Genomic DNA, 23,790 nt, shown 5'->3' with positions numbered 1-23,790 from the left:
TTCGATTAATAGATTAAAGTTGTCATGACTTTCCCAAAGGAATGCTGGGAGTAAAGTGTAAGGCCCTCTTTAAAAATAAAAAAATAAAACAAATTATCTTTCTACTCGCTGTCATACTAAACCTGTTGCAAACACACATTCTCTTGTGCTATCTTTCAACTTCAAGACTTCAGGTTCAAATCTTTCGTTGTTCAAATGCTCCTCAGACCTTTTGAACATGTGAGAGTGATTTCATGTGTTAAACTGCATAATGCAATTTGTCATGCTTTAGATCCATTTTCAACCCATTTCCTGTTGTACTTCCTTGGGGAATAGGGCAAAAGGGGAGTATTATGTGATGTGAATCTATTCCACTCTAATTGTCTGGTCCAGAGTTTCATAAAAAGAAACCTTGCAACCTTTGGTGGAGGAATGTCATTGATGGACTGATTTACATCAAAACCAAGCAGTTCTTAAAATCAACAAATCTGCTATTCCTTTGTGGACACACATTGCTTTTTTACAGAAAAGATTCCCCACTTCAAACTAAGAACAATTTATTCTACTATGTCTTTCCAAACCTATATGTGGTGTTCCTTAGTCCTGTGAACCAGAGCTGGAATGTGGAATCCCTCCAGGGCTGTGGTCTGAGGCCCGTCCCATCATCTCCTGACCCCACTCTCTGTGACTGGACTCCTGGAGGCCTCGTCCTGTGGTCTCTATGGGCAGGGCACAGGAAGCAATAGCAGCCAGCAAACAGCAGCAACAGTACACCGACAGAGTCAGGTACACAGAAGATTCCAGCATCACCTTGAGGACGGAAGCAGAGATCTCTTATGTTCATCAAGATCGCATTTTTTAAAATCAAAAATACATTAACAACAGTAATATTGCGTAACACTATTAGAATTTAAAATAAATTTTCTATTTTAATATATTTAAAAATGTCTCTATGGGCAGGGCACAGGAAGCAATAGCAGCCAGCAAACAGCAGCAACAGTACACCGACAGAGTCAGGTACACAGAAGATTCCAGCATCACCTTGAGGACGGAAGCAGAGATCTCTTATGTTCATCAAGATCGCATTTTTTTAATCAAAAATACATTAACAACAGTAATATTGCGTAACACTATTAGAATTTAAAATAACTTTTCTATTTTAATGTATTTAAAAATTTAATTTATTCCTGGATTGGCAAAGCTGAATTTTCAGCAGCCATTACTCCAGTCTTCAGTGTCAAGTCAAGTCACCTTTATTTATATAGCACTTTATACAATACTGATTGTGTCAAAGCGCTTTACAGTGTCAAACAGGAAAATAGTTTGTCACATGATCCTTCAGAAATCATTCTAATAGGATGATTTGGTGCTCAAGAAACATTTCTTAGTAGTACTGCTGAAAATGGTTGCGCTGCTTAACATTTTAAAGAAACCACAACCAATTTTTTCAGGATTCATTGACGAATAGAATGTTCAAAAGAATAATATAGTATAAATAATAGTATCTTAAAGTTTCGTATATGCAAAAATGTGAACTCAAATATGTGGTTTAAGTTGGTTCTAGTATTTTTTTTCTGTGAATTTAAAAATGTTATGTACAAACTTACTAATGAACCATCATTTCTGAAAACATTTACACACATATGAACAGTTATTGAACAGTTATTGAATGAGACCCCAAAATTATGTTGTCCACACGAGCATCACAGCTCAACATATCAGAGCTTTTGCCCAACCTGCCACAGATTCATAGCTGTTGTATTATAGGAAGTGTTTTGACTGTTTTACAAGAAATGTAAGACATTTGAAGTATTAAAAAAGGTATATTGTATCTCCAAATTTCTATCATATTTGTTGTTGTTCAGTTATTGTGCATTTTATGTTTAGAGTATATTTAGAGTATAACATTATTCTGTATGTCTTTTATACGTTTCAGGTTATTGTTTCCACACCTGTGCCACAAATGGTGTGATGAGAGCACCAACCCGAGCCATCCCACTGCTGGTGCCCAAACCCAGTGCCCTGGTTGCTGTGGGATAAACCTGCAAAAGACAGAGAGAGAGATATTGAGTGATTTATAACCATGATCTTCTCATTGAATATTGAACTATTACTTAACCACAGGGTGGTTAGTGAATGGACCTACATGACCTACATGGATCCATGTATATTCACTAAAGTTTTTTCAGCATGCTATTATGCTGTAAACACTTTCAAAACCAGTTAAATATCACAGAAAAAAGATTAATGTAGTTAGCAAAACTGCCTCAGGTTACAATCTTAAAGGGGTCATATGATGCGATTTCAATTTTTCCTTTCTCTTTGGAGTGTTACAAGCTCTTGGTGCATAAAGAAGATCTGTAAAGTTGCAAAGACTAAAGTCTCAAATCCAAAGAGATATTCTTTATCAAATTTAATAGTTAACCACGCCTACCTAAAACGGCTCGTTCTAACACGCCACCACATACCTACGTCACGATGTGGGAAGATTTGCATAACACCGCCCAAATGTTCACGCAAAGAAAGAAGGCGTAACTTTTATTCTCACTGTAGTATTGTTGCCGTTATTGATCCTGGGAGAATTGCCTACAATGGCGGCAGTTCTGACTCACATTCTGTAAGTACGTTTTCATTTAAAGGATTTGCCACTGATGATTCAAATGCCACTGATGATTCAAACACGAGTTTTGGGCAGTGTAGAGTAGCACTTATTGTTTGTCATTTCTCCGATCACAAATGCAGACAGGGTTTTATGTTTACGCGGCTCAATGCAACGCGACGCGTAAAAAGACAGTATAAGTCATTATAATCAGTAATTATGCCCTCACTGGATGCAACAAATGCCTCGTTTGTAATGGGTTTTAATGTTTTTGTCTCGTCGCTCCGGCCGGGACACGGCATCAACAGTATGGTGAGGAGCGTAACATTTCCGACACACACTTGATGTATTCGGCCAATCACAACGCACTGGATAGCTGACCAATCACAGCACACCTCGCTTTTCAGACCTATGAGCTTTGTAAAAATCCACGCGTTTCAAAAAGGCAGGGCATAGAGGAGAAATAATAATGAACAGTATGTGGAAAATAATGTGTTTTTTAAACTTTAAACCGCATAAACACATTTCATTACACCCAAATACACAAAATAATGTTCTTTTTAGCAGCATCATATGACCCCTTTAAGTAACTACGGTATGCAATAAAATGACCTCAATGACCTTTACAAAAAGACAACCTACAGACACTATGCGTAATATTCAACCCTTCAATCCTGTATCTGGAGAAGAACTCCAGTAGTTCACGAAAAGTAGGATGACAAAGTGGCCTGTTTTATGTCAGGTACGTTGTTGCAATGTCTGCCAAGTGGTGGGAGTGAGCCAGGAACTGGACATTCCCAAGGTCAAAATCCTTTTTTAGCACAGCTGTTGCCTTGAGCAAAACGTTTAACACTACACTGACAGTCTACAGGCTTTACTCTCCTTTCAATTGATCTGAGTGTCAAATTTTCCTGTGATTCTATTTCATATTCCTTTGACAGGGGAAAGAATGATAGAGCTTCCGTTTGAGCCTCACTTCTTCCAAAAAATAAAAATTAAATAACAGAAATGAACTGAAAAGAGTTCTCACCTCAGGAGTGTACACATATGCAGCCTGGAAACCTCCAGCGATGAAAGCCCTCGCAATGAATATAAATACTGTCAAAGAAGTCCTGCAATATAGGGAATGTAGTTATTCACAGTATGGTCACATATGTGATTAAAACAGGCTTGAATGCCCTGGAAAAATGGCAGTAATAGATGTGATTTCTGACCTTCCCACACAGGCATAGAGTGGTACAATGCAGAGAGAGAAGACAAAGAAACACAGTGCCATAGTCTTCCTCCTCCCTAATCGATCAATCGCCCACAGGGTCACCAGCAGGCCTGTGATGCATCAATCAATATGTTCATCACATTTTCTTTTTGCCTGCCATACATTATTTAAAAATGAGATGTTAAAGGAGTAGTTCACCCAAAAAATGAACATTTGCCGAAATGTAGATGAGTTTGTTTCTTCATTTGTGTTACTTCAACAGATTCAAAGAAATTTAGCATTGCATCACTTGCTCACCAATGGATCCTCTGCAGTGAATGGGTGCCGTCAGAATGAGAGTCCAAACAGTGGATTAAAACAGCACAATAATCCACAAGTAATCCTCACGACTCTCTCAGTCTATCTCAGAATACACTGACATTTGTTTAGAATTGTTTTGGACTGTTTTTGCTTGTTAATGGTGTTTGATCTGTGCATATTTCTCTCCTGATTAAGACAAGATGACTTTTTCTCTGGAGAAATCAGTTTTATGTATAGAGGACCCCTATTTTAGCTGGAAGCAATGGTTTGAAGTTAAAAACATCCTAAAGATGGCTTTTCACTTCAAAAGACATTAACTGATGAACTTGAGTCATGTGGATTATTTGTGGATTATTGTGATGCTTTTATCAGCTGTTTCAACTCTCATTCTGAAGGCACCCATTTACTGAGGAGGATCCATTGGTGAGCAAGTGATGTAATGCTTTATTTCTCCAAATCTGTTCTGTTAAAGAAACAAATTTACCTCCAAATTTACCTACCTTCGTACCCTCTATCTTGGATAACCTGAGAGTGGGTAAATGTTCATTTTTGGATGAACTATTCCTTTAATGGCATTATAATACAAATGTATACCAGGAAACTCAGAAAGTGTGGTCCATAGGAGGTCTTTGTAATCATCTGAATTCAGATATTTGCACTCCAAGCTGCAACCTGGCTCCATTTTACTGCCCTTCGCCTCTAGGGGGAGACACAAGACCAATGTATGCACACAGAATACATTGGTTGTGTATGGTTAGCATTCTTCTAGTTTGAAATGATATTAAACACACTGGTTTACATACTGTTTGTAAAAAAAAATATGAGGCAGCATACAATTTATACTGTACAGCATATTAAATATGTTGAATAAATATGGTATTCTATTCTTTACATAGCCCTTATTTTCTCACTATACTCCAGTCTGTTTTTAAACACACAATAGCTTTCACTCACGACCACAGGCGCCTCCCTCCTGGAAAAGTGCAGTGGTCAGCAAAACCACACCATAATATGAGAATGCATTAGAGAACCTGCAACAGAAAGCACACAATAAACAGAATATGAATGAAAGCAGCAAGAACAAAACAATGTGAAATATCTGAGTGAAATTGAGAAAAAAAAGAGTGAGATGTGACAAAAATCAAAACAAAACGTCCTTTTAAGCTTTAGCAGTAGACATCTACATAAAGAATGCAGACAGGTGATTGAATGAGAGCTCACACAGTTATTAATAGGAATTTGTATGACCATCTTACCATATGAACCAGAGCAGAATAGTAGTCAAACGGAAGTGTGGAGAGAAAAGATCTTGAATTTTTCCCCTGTCCTCCTGAACACAGAAAATAACCATTATACCCAAAATAAGGAGAGATAAAATATGTCAAAATGTATAGAGAGAGAGAGAATAAATATGGTAATAATGTGAAATATTATTATTAGATTATATTATATCATTTAAAATAATTTCTTTCTATTTTAATATATTTTTAAATTTATTACGTTTTCAGCGAAACATTTCTTATTATCTTCAATGCTGAAAAGGGTTGTACTGCGTTATATTTTTGCAGAAACCATGAAACCATTTTTTATTTCAGGATTCTTTGATGAATAGAAAGTTCAAAAGAATAATGATATAAGTAGTATAAATAATATTATCTAATAGTTTGGTATAGACAAAAATATGAACATGTGGTTTAAGTCGGTTCTATTTATGTATGTATTTATTTATTCATTCCAAAAATTTTGAAAAATTCATTATCATAATTCATAATAATAATTTATGCATGAAAACTTTCACACACCAATGCAGATTCAATGCTATTGTATTATAATGAGCGTTTTAACTGTTTTCCAAGAAATTAAGACCAAGTAAAGAAAGCCGTAAATGGCATAAATTATATAAATAAAGTAATATACACAAGTATATTTAACTAGTATTTTACCTGTCTGGCTGCTATGAGTTTTCCCAGCGGCATGGGGACATTATTCTCTGTAGCAATGCGTTTGAGTGTGTTTAAAGCCTTCTCCTGGTTTCCTGTCAGGACGTCGTAACGAGCGCTCTCCGGCAGCCACTGTTGATGTGCATTTGACATTATGCTTAGTCTATTGTTCAGACGATTTATTGCTCACACCACAAAAAAACTAGTTTGGTCTATTCATATCTAGCTCTAAGAGAAAGAACAAAAGTGATATTTTAGAACTTCACACTTACAAAGCAAAGAAAAGCAAAAATGAAGAGTGGAATGGTGGAGAAGGCCAGCAGCCAGCGCCAGCCCAAAGTTGGCATCACCAAAATAGCCAGGAGCACTTCAAATACTGTACCCAAAGCCCAGAATATCTACAGCAGATCAAAGAGAAAGAGATTTGAAAGAGATTTAGACTAGATCCACAAGCTATCATAGTTATGAGGATCTCCATGTTTTGGTTCAATTTATAACTGAAACAATTTAATCATTCAGGGCTATGATATCTGTATCTAAGAATAGAATAGAATAGAATATTACCTCTATCAACAGAATGCAAGTGGCTCTGGACCGCATGGGGAGAAACTCAGCATACAATGTTACTCTTAGAGGAGAGACCAAAAGTTTGATGTAAGTCTCTAATTATTCAATGATATTGTTATATAAAATGGCAAATTGGAATGGAGAACATACAGATTAAAAGAACCTTAAATGTTAGGGTAACATCTTGAAACTCTCCATACCATAATTAATTGAATGCTTGTACGCTACCATTCAAAAGTTATTTAGCAAGGATGCATAAAATTATTTTTTACATTGTTTAAAAAAATTATATTTCAAATAAATGCTGTTCTTTTGAACTCTGACAAAAAATCTGAAAAAAAACAAAAAACAAATATATCCACAACTATTCTCAAAATTGATAATTATAATAAATGTTACTTGAGCACCAAATTTAGCAACGTATGCACCAAAATTTAATTTACTCTCACAGGATGTATTAAAATGTATTAAAATATAGTTTAAATGTAAATATTTCACAATATTACTGCTTTACAGTATTTTTGATCAAATGCAGCCTTGATGAGAATAAGACTTTCAAAAACATTAAAAAATCTTATCGACACCAAACTTCTAAATGGTTGTATGTGTATTTAGATCTGTGTCATACTTACGATTGTGGAGCCCCTCCAATGCCGAAGCCCACCAGAGCTCTGAGGAATAGGATCCATCCATATACAGGTGCAAACGCACTGAGGAGGCCATAAAACAGGGTCCATAATACACTCATCTTCAAACCCTACCAAAAACACACACATCTTAATCATTCCCTGCTGGTGCACATTGAATATAAATCACATTTGTGCCATTGGACATGCACATACTTCTCTTTAATTTACATACTCACTGTTTTTCTCCCATATTTATCAGATATGTTACCCCATAATGAAGAACTGATCATCATTCCAATGAACACTACCTGTTTCAGAGAAGGGTAGAAACTCCACGTTACATACACGTCAATCTGGTTATTCAGGCAGACACATTTAGGAACAGCTGATGATGCAAAGCTTAACGGAACGAGAAAACCAATCCTACTGCCAAACCTCTCTAAAAAAGCATGAGGGGAGGCATTATTGACTTGAGGAGTAGTGTACAGTACCGAAGTTAGCAGTGCCACCTCCCAGCTGGGCAGTGCCCACTCACAGTGCAGTTGAGGGGCCAATATACTGAGGATCATCATCTCCATGGCGTCGGCCATCTGCACACAAATTCAACCATCGGCAATATGGAAACAAATATAGCAACTACTCCTTCTGACTAAAGAATCAGCTAAAGATTTACAGCTTATAAAACGATACTGTGTTAATTTGTAAATAAAATGTTTAATTTATACAGTGTCTTTCTTTGTAATTATAGTGTTGTGATGATACAACAATTATTCCCTCTGTGCATTTTGTTTAAATTTTGTTACCCATGAAAGTCCAGTAAGTATGGACAGTTTCCACTGGAATGTCCCAAAGCCAATGGCTTCCACTGCATCCTCAACCATGAAGGTATCTGTTGAAAGACCAACATATGGAGAGTAGTTTATCCTTACAGATGTTCAGTGAGCTGTCTGATAATGCAGTCAACAATCCTGTATATAGGAAGCATTTAACATGCTCAAGTGTTATTTTGTCATTGGGCTCTTATTACTGTATTTGCGATTTTCATTTTAGTTTTAGTTTAAAATTCAGTCATTTTGTTATGTGCTTCTCCTTTTAGTTTTGTTTTTTTATATATTTCTGTTGAATTTATTTTTACTTCAGTTTTAGTCATTTTAGTTCTTCAGTTTAAACTTATTTTAATTAAGTTAGTTGCATTTATAATTTTCATTAGGTTTTTCAAATATTTGTTTTATTACAGCTTTAATTAACAAAACATTTTTAAAAAATCAATTTTAATTCTAATTTTCTTTATGTTTTTCAAATATTTGCTTTATTACAGCTTTAATTAACAAAAACATTTTTTTTTTAAATCTATTAAATTCATAAACTAAATTGAATTCATCAATTACAAGTTGACACATTTAGAAAGAAAATAAACACCTTTTCTAACAAAAAAATGTAACTGGTGATCAATAAGCTATATTAATTGGCAAATCATACCATCAGTGGGGTTGGCAAATTCCCGAGGAACCGGAGCACCATCGGCCAGGGAAACAGACTCCATATCCGTCCGTCCTCCCTCCACCTGCAAAGCTTCTTCCCTGCCGCCATATTCATCCTCTGAGCGAATGCTTTCACCTGTACGCCGGAATTTCACCACTCTGTCAGAGAGAAAAACGGGCAGACAGATATCAGAATCAATTCGATAATTCAGATTGACACATTTCTGAAGTATTACATATGAATGGCTCCAACACACTGACTAAAACAACCAGTAAGGAGAGGATTCCGAATGAAACATGCTCTATATCTTTCTACTGCGGCTGTTTTCGGAAAACGTGAAGAAAGATTATATAATCACAGATTTAAGAGGCCTGATAGCTTTAGCAAGCACAGGTTTAGCAATGCCTATGCATAATATAGCGGCAGCCCACACACCATCCAGCCAATATATGCTGTTTATTGTAATGTGGCAGGCCAAAATAAATCATTTGACAGAACAAGCATCTGTATGTGGAATACAGCTGCAATGTGCAGGACAGAATGATGCACATAATAAGAGCCTGTTGCCAAGGTGATGAGAGAGCTTGTTTATGCAATGCCTGGAAAGAAAGCACAAGAGAAAGCCAGCATGTTGTGACGATGTGCGAAGAGACAGTGGAGTGATGTTTGAAACTGTGACTCACAACCGACAGACAGCCTTTATGGGGCAACTAGATGACAAGGATTTTCTCACAGAATGAAAACTGCTGTTTAAAGAAAACAACAGATGCTCTAGCAGTAGTCAGGGGGATTTTACTATACAAATATCCTCACAGCTATGAAGACAGATTGGATCAGGGAGCAGTAAATAAGAGGAGCACACAGATACCCCATGGTTTAATTACTGTAATTGCAGTGCTCACGGCGACACTATGAGCAATAAAGCTTTCATGAGCAGACAGGCAGAGTAATTAAACAGATGACCTCTCCACGCTCAGCAGAGACAAACGTTTCTCTGGGAGCATTAAAAAAAATAAAAAATAGAAACCAAGATGAAGATCATAAATCTTCTGAAATTAGCAATGGTTTTAATGACAGCACAGACCTGGGCTCCTGCAAACAAAAAGAAAATGCTATGAAAGAAGGGTGTTTGTGACTCTTTCCTCTGTATTATTTCCATAAAGCATGGAAAAGACCCAAGCCTAGCTGAATCAAGCTCTACATCAACAATTAAGAATGCTGCCATTATGATTTCTGCACACCGTCAGATGGAGACTAGGCCTACTGCCAAGCATCAGCAGCACAGGAATAACATCAGCATAAGCAGGCAGATTATTCAAAACTCTTACATGCATCAGTGGAAAGACCTTTACTGCAACACAGATGATCAATGACACACAAGGACAGATTTCCATTTGTTTGTAACTTGCACTGTCTTGTTAAGATGCCACTGATGGGCTGGGTGATCAATCAAGACTGAGACCAAGATGTTTTGCTATTCATGACTGACCTTATTCCATTTAAAACCTTGTGCTATGCTGAAAATCCTTTATTTAATTTAGTTTTCTCTGTCAAAAATGACCAGCCTTTTCAGGGGCGTATCTAGAAAATTGTGTTTAGTGTGGCAAGGGGGTGGCGTGAGGACTGTGAGGGATGGCAACACCAATGCAAACAAGCACTCAATCATATATACTTAATCTATATTATATCATTTATACAACATCTACACTACAATTAAAAACAAAATATAGCCACAAGAGTAACCATCAGGGTCCAAGCACCAATGGCCCATATGCATGATTAGAGATCTAACTGAAATTAATCTCATGACGTGGTTTTTACAGGAAAGTCCATCTTGAGTCTTCACTGAAAGTTAGGGTTTGATGAAACAGGTTACATCAACACACAGCTGTTAAAAAGGGCAGCTGAATTTCTAAATAAATCACTCCCTCTTACTGTTTAAAGGAGAAGTCAGAAATAGCCCTCTTAACATATTTACTGTCATAAGCTATGCGATCATAATATATGTAGTGTAAGTGTGGACTTCTATTCAACATTTTATATTTAGACAAACTGCATGTCATAAGATGTCAATTTTAAATGAATGTGAAGATATTTGCAGCTCAAAACTTTATCTGGAGCATTTATCTCAAGGCTCTTTTCATTTTTCATTTCTATAATTATGTATAATAATGCTAAGTGTTTGCTTTATTTTTCATACCACAATAGTAAACAAGTGTCTAATAAAAGAAAAAGAAGTAAAACTGTCTCTTCATTTTAAATGGATAACAATATTAATCAGAAACATTAATCATAATATTTAATAATGTCTAGCAACTTGAAAATGTTGTATTAAGGGTCTATTAAAACTAAATAAACATTTCTACATTTACATCTACATTTAATAGATTTCACTGTACACTAATTATATAAAACTATATTTTCAGTACACCATACTACTTATACAAATGGACTAAATCTATGCATTTATTTGCATTCAAAGAGATGGCAACTAATAGAAAAAGATTGTGATAAAAATTTAGCTTATCCTGTGCCCCTCCAGTAAGATTCTGGCTCCCTCTAGTGGAAGTAGAAGTAGAAACGTCTGTAGGCATAACGGAAGGCCAGGACATGCAATATAGCACCTAACCTGCAAGTGCAAGCTATTTAAAATTTTAGGAAAAGACCTTGTCAATTAGCCAACATAATGTTTTTCCTTTTAAAAAAATGTCAGTCTAGTTAAGATGAAATTTCTTACCAAACTCCGCTTTTATTTTCCGTGATCGGGATTTTGTATTTTTTTTTGGAGCGGGCACTCGGAGAATCCGCGTGCTGCAAATATTCACGATGCAAGTCAAAATAAACAATGAAAAGCGTTGCGGAAAATAATTTTGTAGCTATATAATAATTGAAAACAATCCATTTGTTTGTGAATTGGGCTACCCGACTACACTGTGCTGTGTGTTTCTGACTCACCAAAAGCCGTTCGTAAAGAGTCTCCATGAAGTTGACTACACAGCGCGAGCAGCCATGCAGCAGCCGTGTTTTCATGCCAATTTTTAGTGGGAGATCTTATTAATTTTTTTATGTCATCATATTAAAGCGCAGCTGCTAAAATCCTTTAAAAACACTACTTACATTTATATTTGATCCTGGGATAAATCTGGGGTGGCACACGACACGGGGTGGCGATGCTTTTTCTTAGGGTGGCAGTTGGCATCCCATGCTGCCCAACCCGGTAGATCGGCCCCTGAAAATTGCTTGCAAATCTCCCATTGCTATTTTATTGTTCAATCTTTGATTCAACATTTTTGTCAACTTGTTCATTTCATCTCAGTTTTTGAGTAGAAAAAAAAATCCATTATTTGTGGATAAATTTGAGATGCATACTCAAAAAAACTGAGGTGCATAGTTCGGATGAGCCCTACAATCAATCAGTTCCAAAAAGAATTACAAAACCTGCACTAATTGAAATAAAACATTAATAAAAAGATTGATTTGATAATAATATCAGAACTCTATAAGCATTGTTTTTGGGAACACCACAAGTGCAACAAGGTGGGATAAAAAAAAAAACAAATTCATTTTGGGAAGTTGTTATGTGTGAGCAAAGTCAGTAAGTTTTAGTCCAATGATCCGATATTAACTAGAATTTTTGGGGAAAAAGAAAATCCTCTCTGGATCAAAATGAACCCGGAACACAACATAGACATTTAAGCTTTTTCCTATAATGTAAAAATGTTTGTACATTTAACAGAACAAAGTAAAAATGTTACAATAAAAATGTTACCTTACCATATAAAGTTGTATTAGATTTAACAAAAATTTAATTTTACTGTAAATACTGTAAAAAGTATTAATTACATGTAATTCACAATAAAAACAAAATATTACTTTATGATGAAAATAAAATTACATTAAAAAGGACAATACATGTACCTTTACAGTATAATTTAATCTGTTTTTGTAAGTAAAAAATAAATAAATATATATTTTATAATAGCATTTTAAAGAGAATTTCTAGCAACCTGCCACTGCTCTTTTTTTGTTTTTTTTGGTTTTTACTTAACCTTGGGTTAACATATTTTTAATCCCTGGGTTAAGCAACATTTCAGTTTATAATTTTGAAAAGGTCTTAGAACAGTATGGGTTAGAAGCCCTTCTACAGAAATCATTTAAAAATAATTTAATATGAACAACCTAAAAAGTCACCAACAGGATTTAAAAAAAAATTCTATTAGGCCAATCAATATGTTATTGTGTAAAACTATTTGAATATACCTTTCAAAAAGTGATCTTGGCAGAAACTGCGATCTACGATCACATTAAAAATCATACACAAATAACCAGTTATTCAATGGAATCGTCATGTGCAATGCAAATGAATCAATGGACGAGGAAAATAGTCTATGCAACACAACATAACTGCTTTAAAACACATATAGCCTGTTTAATCTACTTGATCTGTTTACCAAACATACACCTTTGCCACTCCATACAGCCCAAATATCCATATTCTACATCAGCCTACATCTACGCTACAACAGCCGTTATGTAAGCAGTGATTTTTCAAAGAAGTTGCATGAATATCAATGTCACATTGTGTACGGCACATTCTAGTAGTAGATCTCTAAAAGGGCTTAAATGAAGGGAAGAGAGTGTTTGCATGATGGCTAAGGTCGCGTGCGGATGAAAGAAACAGGAAGCAGACTCACGGGAGCTGTCTTAACTGAAACAAATCATCGTCCATTATCGGTCTGTTCGTCGGGCTGCCGGTGTCTTTGTCTCATTGCCGTTACATTGCTGTCGGGTCGAGGCTGATTTCAGCACCACGGGCGTGAGGACAGCTCAGAGCTCAGAGAGGGGCGGTGTGGCGCGGAGCGTCCATGATTTCTGCGCCTGTCGTGTCGCTGGTGGCGTCGCTCGGTCGTGCTGGATCTCTGCAAAGGCTGGAACGCCCGTGTCATCCCAAAATACCGGGAGGGAACTGCGAATATGTTCTGGAGATGATGAATCAAGACAATACACTTTGCCTCCCATTCATTTTATTGACTTTTTCCATTCACTTTTTTAAATATTATGTAGGCAACTATATTTGTCATTCCAATAAAAATATTTCCAAAATGTTTTGTTAGTAAATTATATTAAGATTTAATTTTCAGTGAGACAAAAATGTCTGTAAATATGAATAAACTGCATCTCAAACTAAAATAAATATGTTTGGATTTAGCTAAAAATATAAAGCTGAAAAGGCTAAAGCAAAATTAAAGGTTATAGAGCTGAATATTGGAGATCTACTGACAAATTGAATAAAACACAAAAAAGATATTTACTGAAAGGATGATGTTATTTAAATAAAGCATAGTTATGATGGTAAGAGTTGATGGATAACCCCTGGTTTCACAGACAGGCTTAAGCCTAGTCCCAGACTAAAATGTAAGTCTGAGCTGTTTCAACTGAAACAAACTGATTGATTGATCTTAAAATATGTCAGTGCCCTGTTTTGTCTCAAGATGCATACCAGTAGGCCTAATGTTTTTTTCTAAGACATGTTTATACAAATGTCCTAATTGAACTATGGGCTAATCCTGGCTTAGTCTAAGTCCTGTCTGTGAAACCTGGCCTAAGTCTTTTTAATAAAGTATAGGCTTCTATATATATATATATAGAGAGAGAGAGAATATGAATAAACTGCATCTCAAACTAAAATAAATATGTTTGGATTTAGCTAAAAATATAAAGCTGAAAAGGCTAAAGCAAAATTAAAGGTTATAGAGCTGAATATTGGAGATCTACTGACAAATTGAATAAAACACAAAAAAGATATTTACTGAAAGGATGATGTTATTTAAATAAAGCATAGTTATGATGGTAAGAGTTGATGGATAACCCCTGGTTTCACAGACAGGCTTAAGCCTAGTCCCAGACTAAAATGTAAGTCTGAGCTGTTTCAACTGAAACAAACTGATTGATTGATCTTAAAATATGTCAGTGCCCTGTTTTGTCTCAAGATGCATACCAGTAGGCCTAATGTTTTTTTCTAAGACATGTTTATACAAATGTCCTAATTGAACTATGGGCTAATCCTGGCTTAGTCTAAGTCCTGTCTGTGAAACCTGGCCTAAGTCTTTTTAATAAGGCTTCTAGGCTTCTATATATATATATATAGAGAGAGAGAGAGAGAGAGAGAGAGAGAGAGAGATAGATAGATAGATAGATAGATAGATAGATAGATAGATATACGTGTGTGTGTGTGTGTGTGTGTGTGTGTGTAAAAGTGGGTATTTGGATGGGAAATCAAGCATATTGTGAGAGAGAGAGAATGAATACAAACTATTAACTTTCATTACCTTTTTTCAATCGAAATGTGCAGATTTGCAAATAAAGGACGGATAAGTTAGAAAGCCAGGCGAAAAAAAAAATACCCATAGAGAAAGATGACAAAAATAAATAAACAAACAAACCACTAAAGATACTTAGTTTGTGTTGAGTGAAATGCCAAAGTTGTTGTCAGCTTTTAAGTCTACTCGTATAGTTCATTAGGAACACAAAACAAATCCAAATACACATATAAATCCTTTAAAAGCTCACACATATTTAAAGTCTTCATGGCTTTTTAATCCAAAGTGTATTTTCTGTCGGGTCTATGACCTGGTTTCACTTATTAAAACCATAATATGGTGTTTCTGTTATTATGCAGCTAATTTGTGTACCTAAGAATTGAATTGTCCTAAACCGTTAAGGTGAATGTTGAACACTAAACGCTCTCATTCATTCATTTCTGTACTTTTATTTTACAAACAAACCCTCATGTTGGCTTATAAATTCAGCTTTCTCAGCCTTTCATCGTTTCCGTTTACGGCATCGAGACTCGTCCTGCTCCGCGGATGGTCCGTCGCGCAACAATGCGCAATGTTGAGTTCCGCACATGCGGGCGCAGTGAAATATGCCTTGGTGCAAACAGGGAGCTATACAGACAAGCTTGTCCGAGAGTTCTTAAGCACTGGAACCGCTGCAAGGTTGTAGTTTGTATAAAAACATGTGACATGACGGCTGAATATTGTATCGGTGTAGCTCAGATAGACGTAGGAAAGGCAGTAAAGATTGTGGCAGCTGTTGCATCGGAGGCCAGCAGACATTCGCTTTGCTGTGTTTGTAGTTCACTGATCATCACAAATGAATGAACAAGTGGATCTGTCCTTTTTTACTTTTATTTGTTATAGATCCAGTAAACAAAAGTGTTGTAATAAATGTATTCGGACGTTTTTTTTATAGCTTGACTATGCTTGATAGCCAGCAGTAGCTTATTAAAACTACTCCATCTGTCTTTAAAATACCATTCATAGGTATTTAATGATTCAGAAAGCTTCAATTCAGCATTCAGCATGAATCTGAGCATGAGATTTGGTTTTGTATGTTCTGCTTTTCCCTAAAAAAGTATGTTGTGTAATGATGTCTTTTGCTGGAGAGCCAAGCTTAATGCAAACACAGCTGTCAAGGTCAGAGGTAACAGTTAGTCTGCTGTCTGTCACAGGTGTCCCTCTGGCATGTTTGTTTGTGATCAGTCTACATGTGATGATCTGTTCATGTGCTCTTTACAGTTGTCTGTGCTGGCTACAACCAACACTATAAAGCACTTCTTTTTTTTATTATTCTTTTTTGTTTCAGGAACAAGATGATGAAAAACTGGGGTGTAATTGGTGGAATAGCTGCTGCCATGGCTGCTGGAGTCTATGTACTATGGGGGCCAATTTCAGACAGGAAGAAAAAGAAAAAAGGTGAGTTGTCTGTGTTCTGGGTGATTTAAAATCTTAGAGTAAGTTTAAAATCACCATTAAATTAAAATGGACAGTTGTTGTTTTTTTATAGAATCTAAAAGCAGTGTTTATTCTAAATTATTTATTATTTGCCTTTGTAATCTTAATAAATAATTAAAAGCATTAGCTGCCTCTGCCCCTTGCAACGACATTTCCATGCCTTTCCAAAAATGAAATAAAAATATGGGGAGATTGATCACATCTGGTCAGAAGAGAGAAAGATGTGTTTGCTGTCACTCTTTCAATCGTTGTATTTGAAATATTCGTGCAGCTGCATTAACTAGCTGCTCTGGTTCGTGACTGGTTTACCAATAACCCGAGGTTTTCTAACATCTTTCTGCGTGCATACTCTCTCTTTCTAAACCTGATAGAGGAGTTTCTTTCAGCATGGTGGTTGAAAGTGTATGACCGAGAACCTTATATCCGTGCTCACCTCCTCCAGGCCATGGAAGAAGCCTGCCTAGACATATCAGTAGATGCATGCCAGGGGTGGATCAGGCATGCTAGAGGATTTTACCCTCGCTGCTTGGCTAGGGCCAATATAGCCTGTGATGTGGACGAGATTCTCTGGCCTGACCCAGAACAAAGACGGGATGCTGAGGCGGATAATTATTATTATTATTTTTTTTACAGTTGTGCTGTGTAGTACATGAATGAATAAAAATGTGCCAATGTATACATTGGTTGTGTCTTTTGTGTTAATGTGAAAAGGTTTTTGAGGGGGAGAACCACAAGCAACATAACTTACCAGTTTTGGATATATTGTTTTGAATTTATTGCACCAGTGTGTAATACTATGTTGTAATGTGTGTGCTTTTGAAAGCTTGTGTGTGATGTCTGAGGGAAAAGTTTGGTTTTTCAGCAAGAGTTAATGGTTTTGAGTGTAGAGCTTCATTTTGACCTGAAAATAGGATGTTTGGGGAATTGGGTGAGACGTTATGGATTTGTGTTTACTGTTTTGAGAATACGAGGCATAGTTTCAAGAAATGTGTTTAAGCAATCGAGGAAAAACTGTAATGTTCACAAGTATAAAATATAAAGAGTAATCATTTTATGATAGCAATAAGGCTCAAGGCTGTTATATTATAAATATAGTGACAGCTATAGAGATTGCAGGTGTGTTTTGACAATTCATCGCTTAAATGTATTATTTCTCTCACAGATATGCTTCTTGGTCTACTTAATAGTAATAATACATCATATTATTATTATTATTATTGTTATCATTACTATTAAATGTGTAATTTCTCTCGCAGGAATGGTTCCTGGTCTGCTTAATCTGGGGAACACATGCTTTATGAACTCACTACTCCAGGGCCTGGCAGCATGTCCTTCCTTCATCAGATGGCTTGAGGACTTTACAAGTGAAAACAGCATCCATCCGGAGAGAACTGAGAGAGAGACTCATCTGTCCAGATCTCTGATGCAGTTACTTAAAGGTTATTTCCCATTCACTAACGGATAGCATAAATGCACAAAATGTTAATGCACACTAACAGGGTGATCTCTCCATCTTCCCTGCTTTGTACAGCCCTGTCGGGTCACGTTCTTGGAGAAGATGACGTTTTAGATGCGGGAGGCCTTTTAGAAGCTCTCAGACTTTACAGATGGCACATCAGCTCCTTCGAGGAACAGGTAAGATGTTTTCAACAACAATGCAGTTGCATATTTTACAGTTTTTCCAGAATGTTATATATTTTTTAAAAGGGATAGTTCACCTAAAAATGGAGGAATGACTTATGTTTTACATCCCTAGCTCAAATGTTAGGTTTTTAAAATGTCATTGAAATAATTTTGCATTATATTTGCCTTTTCTCCTCAGGATGCTCATGAGCTCTTTCATGTTCTCACATCATCGTTAGAGGAGGAACGAGAACGCCAACCTAGAGTCGCTCACCTGTTCGACATGCAAACACTGGAGGTAAAGATGAGTAGTCCCCATTAATGCAGTATTAGGACCCCAAATATAGTTTGTAAACTAATGAGTTTATAATTAGACAGGCTCCATAGACATTCTCACGACACTACTGTTAATGCTTATAGAAATCTGTTGAGTCCAAAGAAAAAAACATAAGCTGCAGAATTGGAGGTAAATGAAGACTTTCTTCTTCAAACATTTTTTTTTTTTAAAAGCATTTAGTAATTTATCTTTTTCATAATCAGGCCCACTACATCCTATTCAAAGTTTATGGAGGACTCGGCACCCTTTTCATGGGCGGTTAACAAGTTATATGGCTTGTAAACGCTGTGAGCAGCAGGTGATATTTGTTTGGTGTAGACTTTGTATTACATTTTTAATTAACTTTTTAGATTTAACTAATATTTATGATCTCAGTCTACAACAACTTATTGAAACAATGGAATTGTTAACCCTCTCTTTTTTGATTTCAGAGTCCTGTGCACTATGATTCTTTCGACAGCTTGTCTCTTTCTATCCCGTCAGTACAGTGGGTAAGCAATCTTGCTCTGTAATACACAATTACATGCTTAGAATAGCATTCTATATTACCTAAATTAAAATATCACAGTTGAAGTTGTATTTCCTGGCAAGTGTCTCACAGACAAAAATGTGAGTATAGTTTGATTCATGGGTATCATTCTTTCAGGGCCGACCTGTTACTTTGGACCAGTGTCTACAGCATTTCATCTCCTCTGAAACCATCAAAGAGGTGGAGTGTGAAAACTGTACAAAGGTATGATATATCTTTTGCTTTAGTACATTGTACCTCATTTATTTGTTGGACTTTCAGAGCATTACTGAGCTGATTCTATTCTCTCTGTCTCTTTGTAGCAACAGACTGGAGAGCTTGTAAATGGAGTAGTCCTTGAGAGTCAGAGGACGACATTTGTCAAGCAGCTGAAACTTGGAAAGGTAGACATATTTGTTATTCCTTCATTCAGACCAGAACACTTTTCAAACCATTGACCGTTGCCCTGTAATCTCCATAACAGCACTCTTAACTAACCTCCTGTTGGTTTGTGTTTGTTTCTTTTCACCTTTAGTTGCCTCTGTGCCTCTGCATCCATTTGCAGAGACTGACATGGTCTAAAGAGGGCACTCCCATTAAGAGACAAGAGCATGTTCAGTTTACAGAATATTTGTCTCTGGATCGATACAGACATTGTACTGCTGGTCAGAACCTCCAGAGCACCAGCAGAATAAATAAGCCCATATCTGCCAAAGCTGCTGTAGACCCAAAAGACAAAACCATTGCTAATGGTGTTGGTAAGAGATGTGAACTCTTTTTCCAGTGGTTATGTGATGCTGTCATTTATATCTGTGAATATGGAGTAAATCCATATAAATTCATCTGTGAAACCAAACAAAAATTTCCTACCGTAAATATATCAAAACTTAATTTTTGATTAGTAATGTGAATCCGTGTATCATTCGATCATTCGTTTTTTGATTTAATATTGAAAGTAGAAAAATGAGAAAATGGCTCCTTTTTCATTTTTTTTTTTTTTTCATAAAACGAAAAACGAGAATTCAGCTTAAATTTTCATTTTTCGTTCATGGGTGAAAAAATTAATAAACAGTTTGAATATTTGATTTCTACATGTGGGCGGGAATTAAACGCCCCTTTCTGCTGATTGGTTAGCCGAAGATCAAACTGTGCTGTCATCAGTTCTTCTGCAGTATCACGCAGCAGAATAATAGTCCTCCGCTGCTGCAGTTGTACGGATTAATAACCCATTTTATCAATTTCATATTTTTCTCATCAAACAGACTAATGAATAGCTCGACACAACTCGTACAGGGGCAGAGTCTAGACAGGGCTTTCTTCTGTGTAGACCAGCAGTTCTTAAAGTGATCGGGGGTCCAAGAAATAATATAGCATTAATATTGCTATAGCCTAAAGTATTTCCAGACTGTAAAGTCGCTTTTTTTATCATGATACATAGGCCTACTGTGATTTATTCCAAAGTGACTTATATGATACATTTAATGTAAAATAATCTAAATTAAGCCTTTTATAAGACGAGTATTCCCTGTGGTTCATGTTTGTGGCATGCGCCAGAAAGATGCTCAGCTGATGCAAAGAATAGAATTTATATCTACACAGAAGAAAACCCTGTCTAGACAATGCCCCGGAACGAGTTGTCGAGCTATTCATTTGACTGTTTGTTTGATGAAAAAAAGATTAAATGTAGTTGCAATAAATGCGTTAAGAATCCATACAACTGCAGCAGTGGAGGACTATTATTCTGCTGCAGAAGAACTGATGATGGCACGGTTTGATCTTCAGCTGACCAATCAGCAGAAAGGGGCGTTTAATTCCCGCCCACATGTAGAAATCAAATATTCAAACTGTTTATTAATTTTTCTACCCATGAACGAAAAACGAAAATTTAAGCTGAATTCTTATTTCTCATTTTTTGGAAAATAACGAAAAAGGAGCCGTTTTCTCATTTTTCTACTTTCAATATTAAATCAAAAAACGAATGATCGAATGATACACGGATTAATGTGCATTGCTAAGAACTTCATTTGGACAACTTTAAAGGCGATTTTTTTCAGTATTTAGATTTTTTTGCAACCTCAGATTCCATATTTTCAAATAGTTGTATCTCAGCCGAATATTTTCCTATCATAACAAACCATACATCAATGGAAGCTTTCAGATGATGTATAAATTTCAATTTCAAAAACTTGACACTTATGACTGGTTTTGTGGTCCAGGGTCACAAATATCCTTGAAATCCTTTTGCTATTTTGTATAATAATAATAATAATAAATGATGATTAATAATCAATGCTATTCTTATTCTTATTCTTCTTATTATTAGATGTATACAAAATATTTTTGTGTCTTAAGATAAATTTCAGTTTAATTTGCAGATTCAAAACACTGTAACAACAATAAGCCACTGTTCAATGGAGCCTTTCCCTCCGTCTTTCTACACTCACCAGGACTGAGCTCACAACTCAACCTCACGTATGACTACAGGTAGAGACATGTACATGTGATAGATGCATGCTGTTATAAAGAGAGCCAGAATATGTGCTTTGATTTAGTCTGAAGCTGCTTCTAAGCTGAAAATTTTGCAGGGAAATGAGGGAATGTGACCCATTTCTTAATCATTTCAGTAACTTACCTTTTATCGTTTCACTCTAGCACCTCAGTGTACCTCTTCCTCTTGACGGCTATCCTGGTTCACCACGGCGACATGCGCTGTGGACATTTTGTCACTTACCGCCGCTGCCCTGCCACTCCCCATGGAACATCTCCTTTTAGCTCCCAGTGGCTCTGGGTGTCTGATGATTCGGTGAGGAAAGCCAGCCTTCAGGAGGCACTCTCCTCCAGCGCATATCTGCTCTTTTACGAACGAGTGCAAAGGGTCTGAGGGTCGAAGAGTAGCGTCTCGGCTGACCCGGGTTACTTATTCTTAGCTAGAGCGTTAACCCTTGCTTCTCTCCATTCCAGGCCATGCTACTAAGGCCAAGGGCAACCATGCATCCCTGTGTATGCATTTTAGCACACATGTTGTTTCTGATCTCTCTTTGTGAGAAAGAGAGAGGGAAGACGAGGGTTCTGTATATCATAGTTTCCACCTTAATCTTGCTCAGTGTCTATGGCAGTTGTTGTTTTAGAAAACTCCTAAGTCGTTAATTGAGCATAGGAATGATGACAGTAATGATTACTACCAGTTGCCACTGATATGGGGATTAACACAGAGATTTGAACTTGTTTTTTGCTCGGAAAACTCTACATTTCACGATAAATAGAATTGTTGCCTTGCTCAAGCTAATGATCTGTTAGAAGCAAATTTTAAATGGTTTCTCGTGCAGTTTTTTATCATTAACAATGTGTCTTTGTCAATGAATTATCTATTGTTAATAATATATTTAAGCAATTTGCATATAAAGGTATTTTGTAACACGTAACCACAGCACTAAGTTATTTTTGTTTCACACTTTGACGTTAATTAAAGGAGAACGCAAAATCATGGGATGTATCCTCATCAGGTGTCTACATGTAGATCAGGTTTCCTATGAATCCTGCTTAATTTGTGATTTGTTTTGTTGTATGATTGACATATCCCAGTCAATTTATCTTTGTGAATACTTAGAAGGGAAACCTAGCAAGAATATGGGAATGGAATCCATACTCCAGATCCTGAGTATTTACTAAATAGATTTTCTGCTGACATAAATATTTCAGTGTACTTTCATTACCAGTGTTATTCTGTAAATTCCTTGTTATATGTTGATTGTACATGATGCTATTTGCACAATTGTATATTTTTATGATATTAGTGTGTACGATTGCGAATATTTTTTCACATGAACATTAAATAAAATAAATTGTGCAACAGTAATGTTTCCTATCTGCTTTCTCTACAGCTTCACATGTTTTAAATCTCGTAACTAAAACCCTTAGGATTTTTTAAGTCATGCTGGTTAGGAACAACATGAGGGTGAGTAAATTGCAGAATGTTCTGTCCCTTCTCTTTAAGAGACAGCATGTGGATTTTAGGGCGTTGTCATGTAGAGCTATCTCGCTGCGTTTGACTATCTTCAGCAAAGATTTGAACTTTGTTTAAAAAAAACCCCCACTGAGCTCTCATGACCCAAGTGCACAGACTGCCGAACTAAACTGAAGATGCCAACGCAAAGCGTACTTGTCCGAGATCAGAGGCGGACAGTAACTAAGTACATTTACTTGAGTATTGTACTTAAGTACACTTTTTGAGTATCTGTACTTTACTTGAGTATTATTTTTTCTGAGAACTTATGACTTTAACTTCACTACATTTGAAAGACAAATGTACTTTTCACTCCACTACATTTCTATCAAGGTCCTCGAAGTAGAAAGTCGTTACTATGTAGCAGCTTTGAAAGTCAGTGGGTGATTTTTTTTCTTCTCTAAAACATTACTTTCTTTTTTCAGACAGTTTATCAGTAATCACTCTTGTAGGGCTACACTCTTAAAAATAAAGGTGCTTCACGATGCCATAGAAGAACCTTTTTGTCTAAATGGTTCCATAAAGAACCTTTAACATCTGAAGAACCTTTCTGTTTCACAAAAGGTTCTTTGTGGCGAAATAAGGTTCTTCAGATTACAAAAAGTTAAGAAAGAGATGGTTCTTTAAAGAACCTTTGACTGAATGGTTCTTTGTGGAACCAAAAATGGTTCTTCTATGGCATCGCTGTGATGAACCTTTTGAAGCACCTTTATTTTTAAGAGTGTACATGAAGAGATTTCCCAGTATTTTTTGAACACTGACCAGTTGCAAATGCAACAATTCAATAATAAGAAGTTAATATTGTGGTATA

The 23,790-nt window shown here is 36.2% G+C and overlaps 2 protein-coding genes and 1 pseudogene across 3 annotated transcripts in view; 2 read left to right on the top strand and 1 right to left on the bottom strand.

Annotated features, from left to right (window-relative positions):
* Positions 1-49: 49 nt before the first annotated feature.
* Positions 50-13,753, bottom strand: LOC107595938 (synaptic vesicle 2-related protein). 2 transcript variants are annotated; one of them, XM_016286538.1, is made up of 17 exons: positions 13,407-13,752; positions 8,710-8,870; positions 8,034-8,119; positions 7,722-7,820; positions 7,467-7,538; positions 7,234-7,358; positions 6,599-6,662; positions 6,307-6,432; positions 6,038-6,166; positions 5,351-5,424; positions 5,049-5,125; positions 4,689-4,793; positions 3,793-3,904; positions 3,609-3,690; positions 1,932-2,021; positions 926-1,020; positions 50-694 (listed from the first exon to the last, which is right to left on the bottom strand). In XM_016286538.1, exons 1-17 carry the CDS (start codon positions 13,439-13,441, stop codon positions 577-579), a joined length of 1,650 nt encoding a protein of 549 aa, XP_016142024.1. In that variant the 5' UTR covers positions 13,442-13,752; the 3' UTR covers positions 50-576. The 2 variants fall into 2 exon arrangements, with proteins under 2 accessions (XP_016142024.1, XP_016142025.1); XM_016286539.1 differs by lacking the exon at positions 926-1,020 and having other exon boundaries at positions 50-789; positions 13,407-13,753.
* Positions 13,754-15,551: 1,798 nt separating this feature from the next.
* On the top strand, positions 15,552-22,768 carry LOC107595936 (ubiquitin carboxyl-terminal hydrolase 30-like; annotated as a pseudogene).
* Positions 22,769-23,003: 235 nt separating this feature from the next.
* LOC107595932 (peroxisomal membrane protein 2-like) overlaps positions 23,004-23,790 on the top strand; it is a 10,344-nt gene continuing 9,557 nt past the window's right edge. The window contains exon 1 of the mRNA XM_016286528.1: positions 23,004-23,147. Coding sequence (XP_016142014.1) covers positions 23,117-23,147 — 31 coding nt within the window. The 5' untranslated portion in view covers positions 23,004-23,116. The remainder of the gene's footprint in view (positions 23,148-23,790) is intronic.

Source organism: Sinocyclocheilus grahami, unplaced genomic scaffold (genome assembly GCF_001515645.1).
Source record: "Sinocyclocheilus grahami isolate Dianchi unplaced genomic scaffold, SAMN03320097.WGS_v1.1 scaffold211.1, whole genome shotgun sequence".
Lineage (NCBI taxonomy): Eukaryota > Metazoa > Chordata > Actinopteri > Cypriniformes > Cyprinidae > Sinocyclocheilus > Sinocyclocheilus grahami.
The sequence above is the reverse complement of the archived record's forward strand: the minus strand, read 5'-3'. Positions and strand labels throughout refer to the sequence as shown.

Excerpts from the sequence above, each read along its gene's own strand:
- LOC107595938 (XM_016286539.1), bottom strand. The coding sequence starts at position 13,441 with ATGGACGATGATTTGTTTCAGTTAAGACAGCTCCC. Across the intron at positions 5,126-5,350 it reads ATTCTGCTCTGGTTCATATG|GTTCTCTAATGCATTCTCAT; the intron begins GTAAGATGGTCA and ends TTTCTGTTGCAG. Across the intron at positions 790-1,931 it reads TCACACCATTTGTGGCACAG|GTGATGCTGGAATCTTCTGT; the intron begins GTGTGGAAACAA and ends TCCGTCCTCAAG.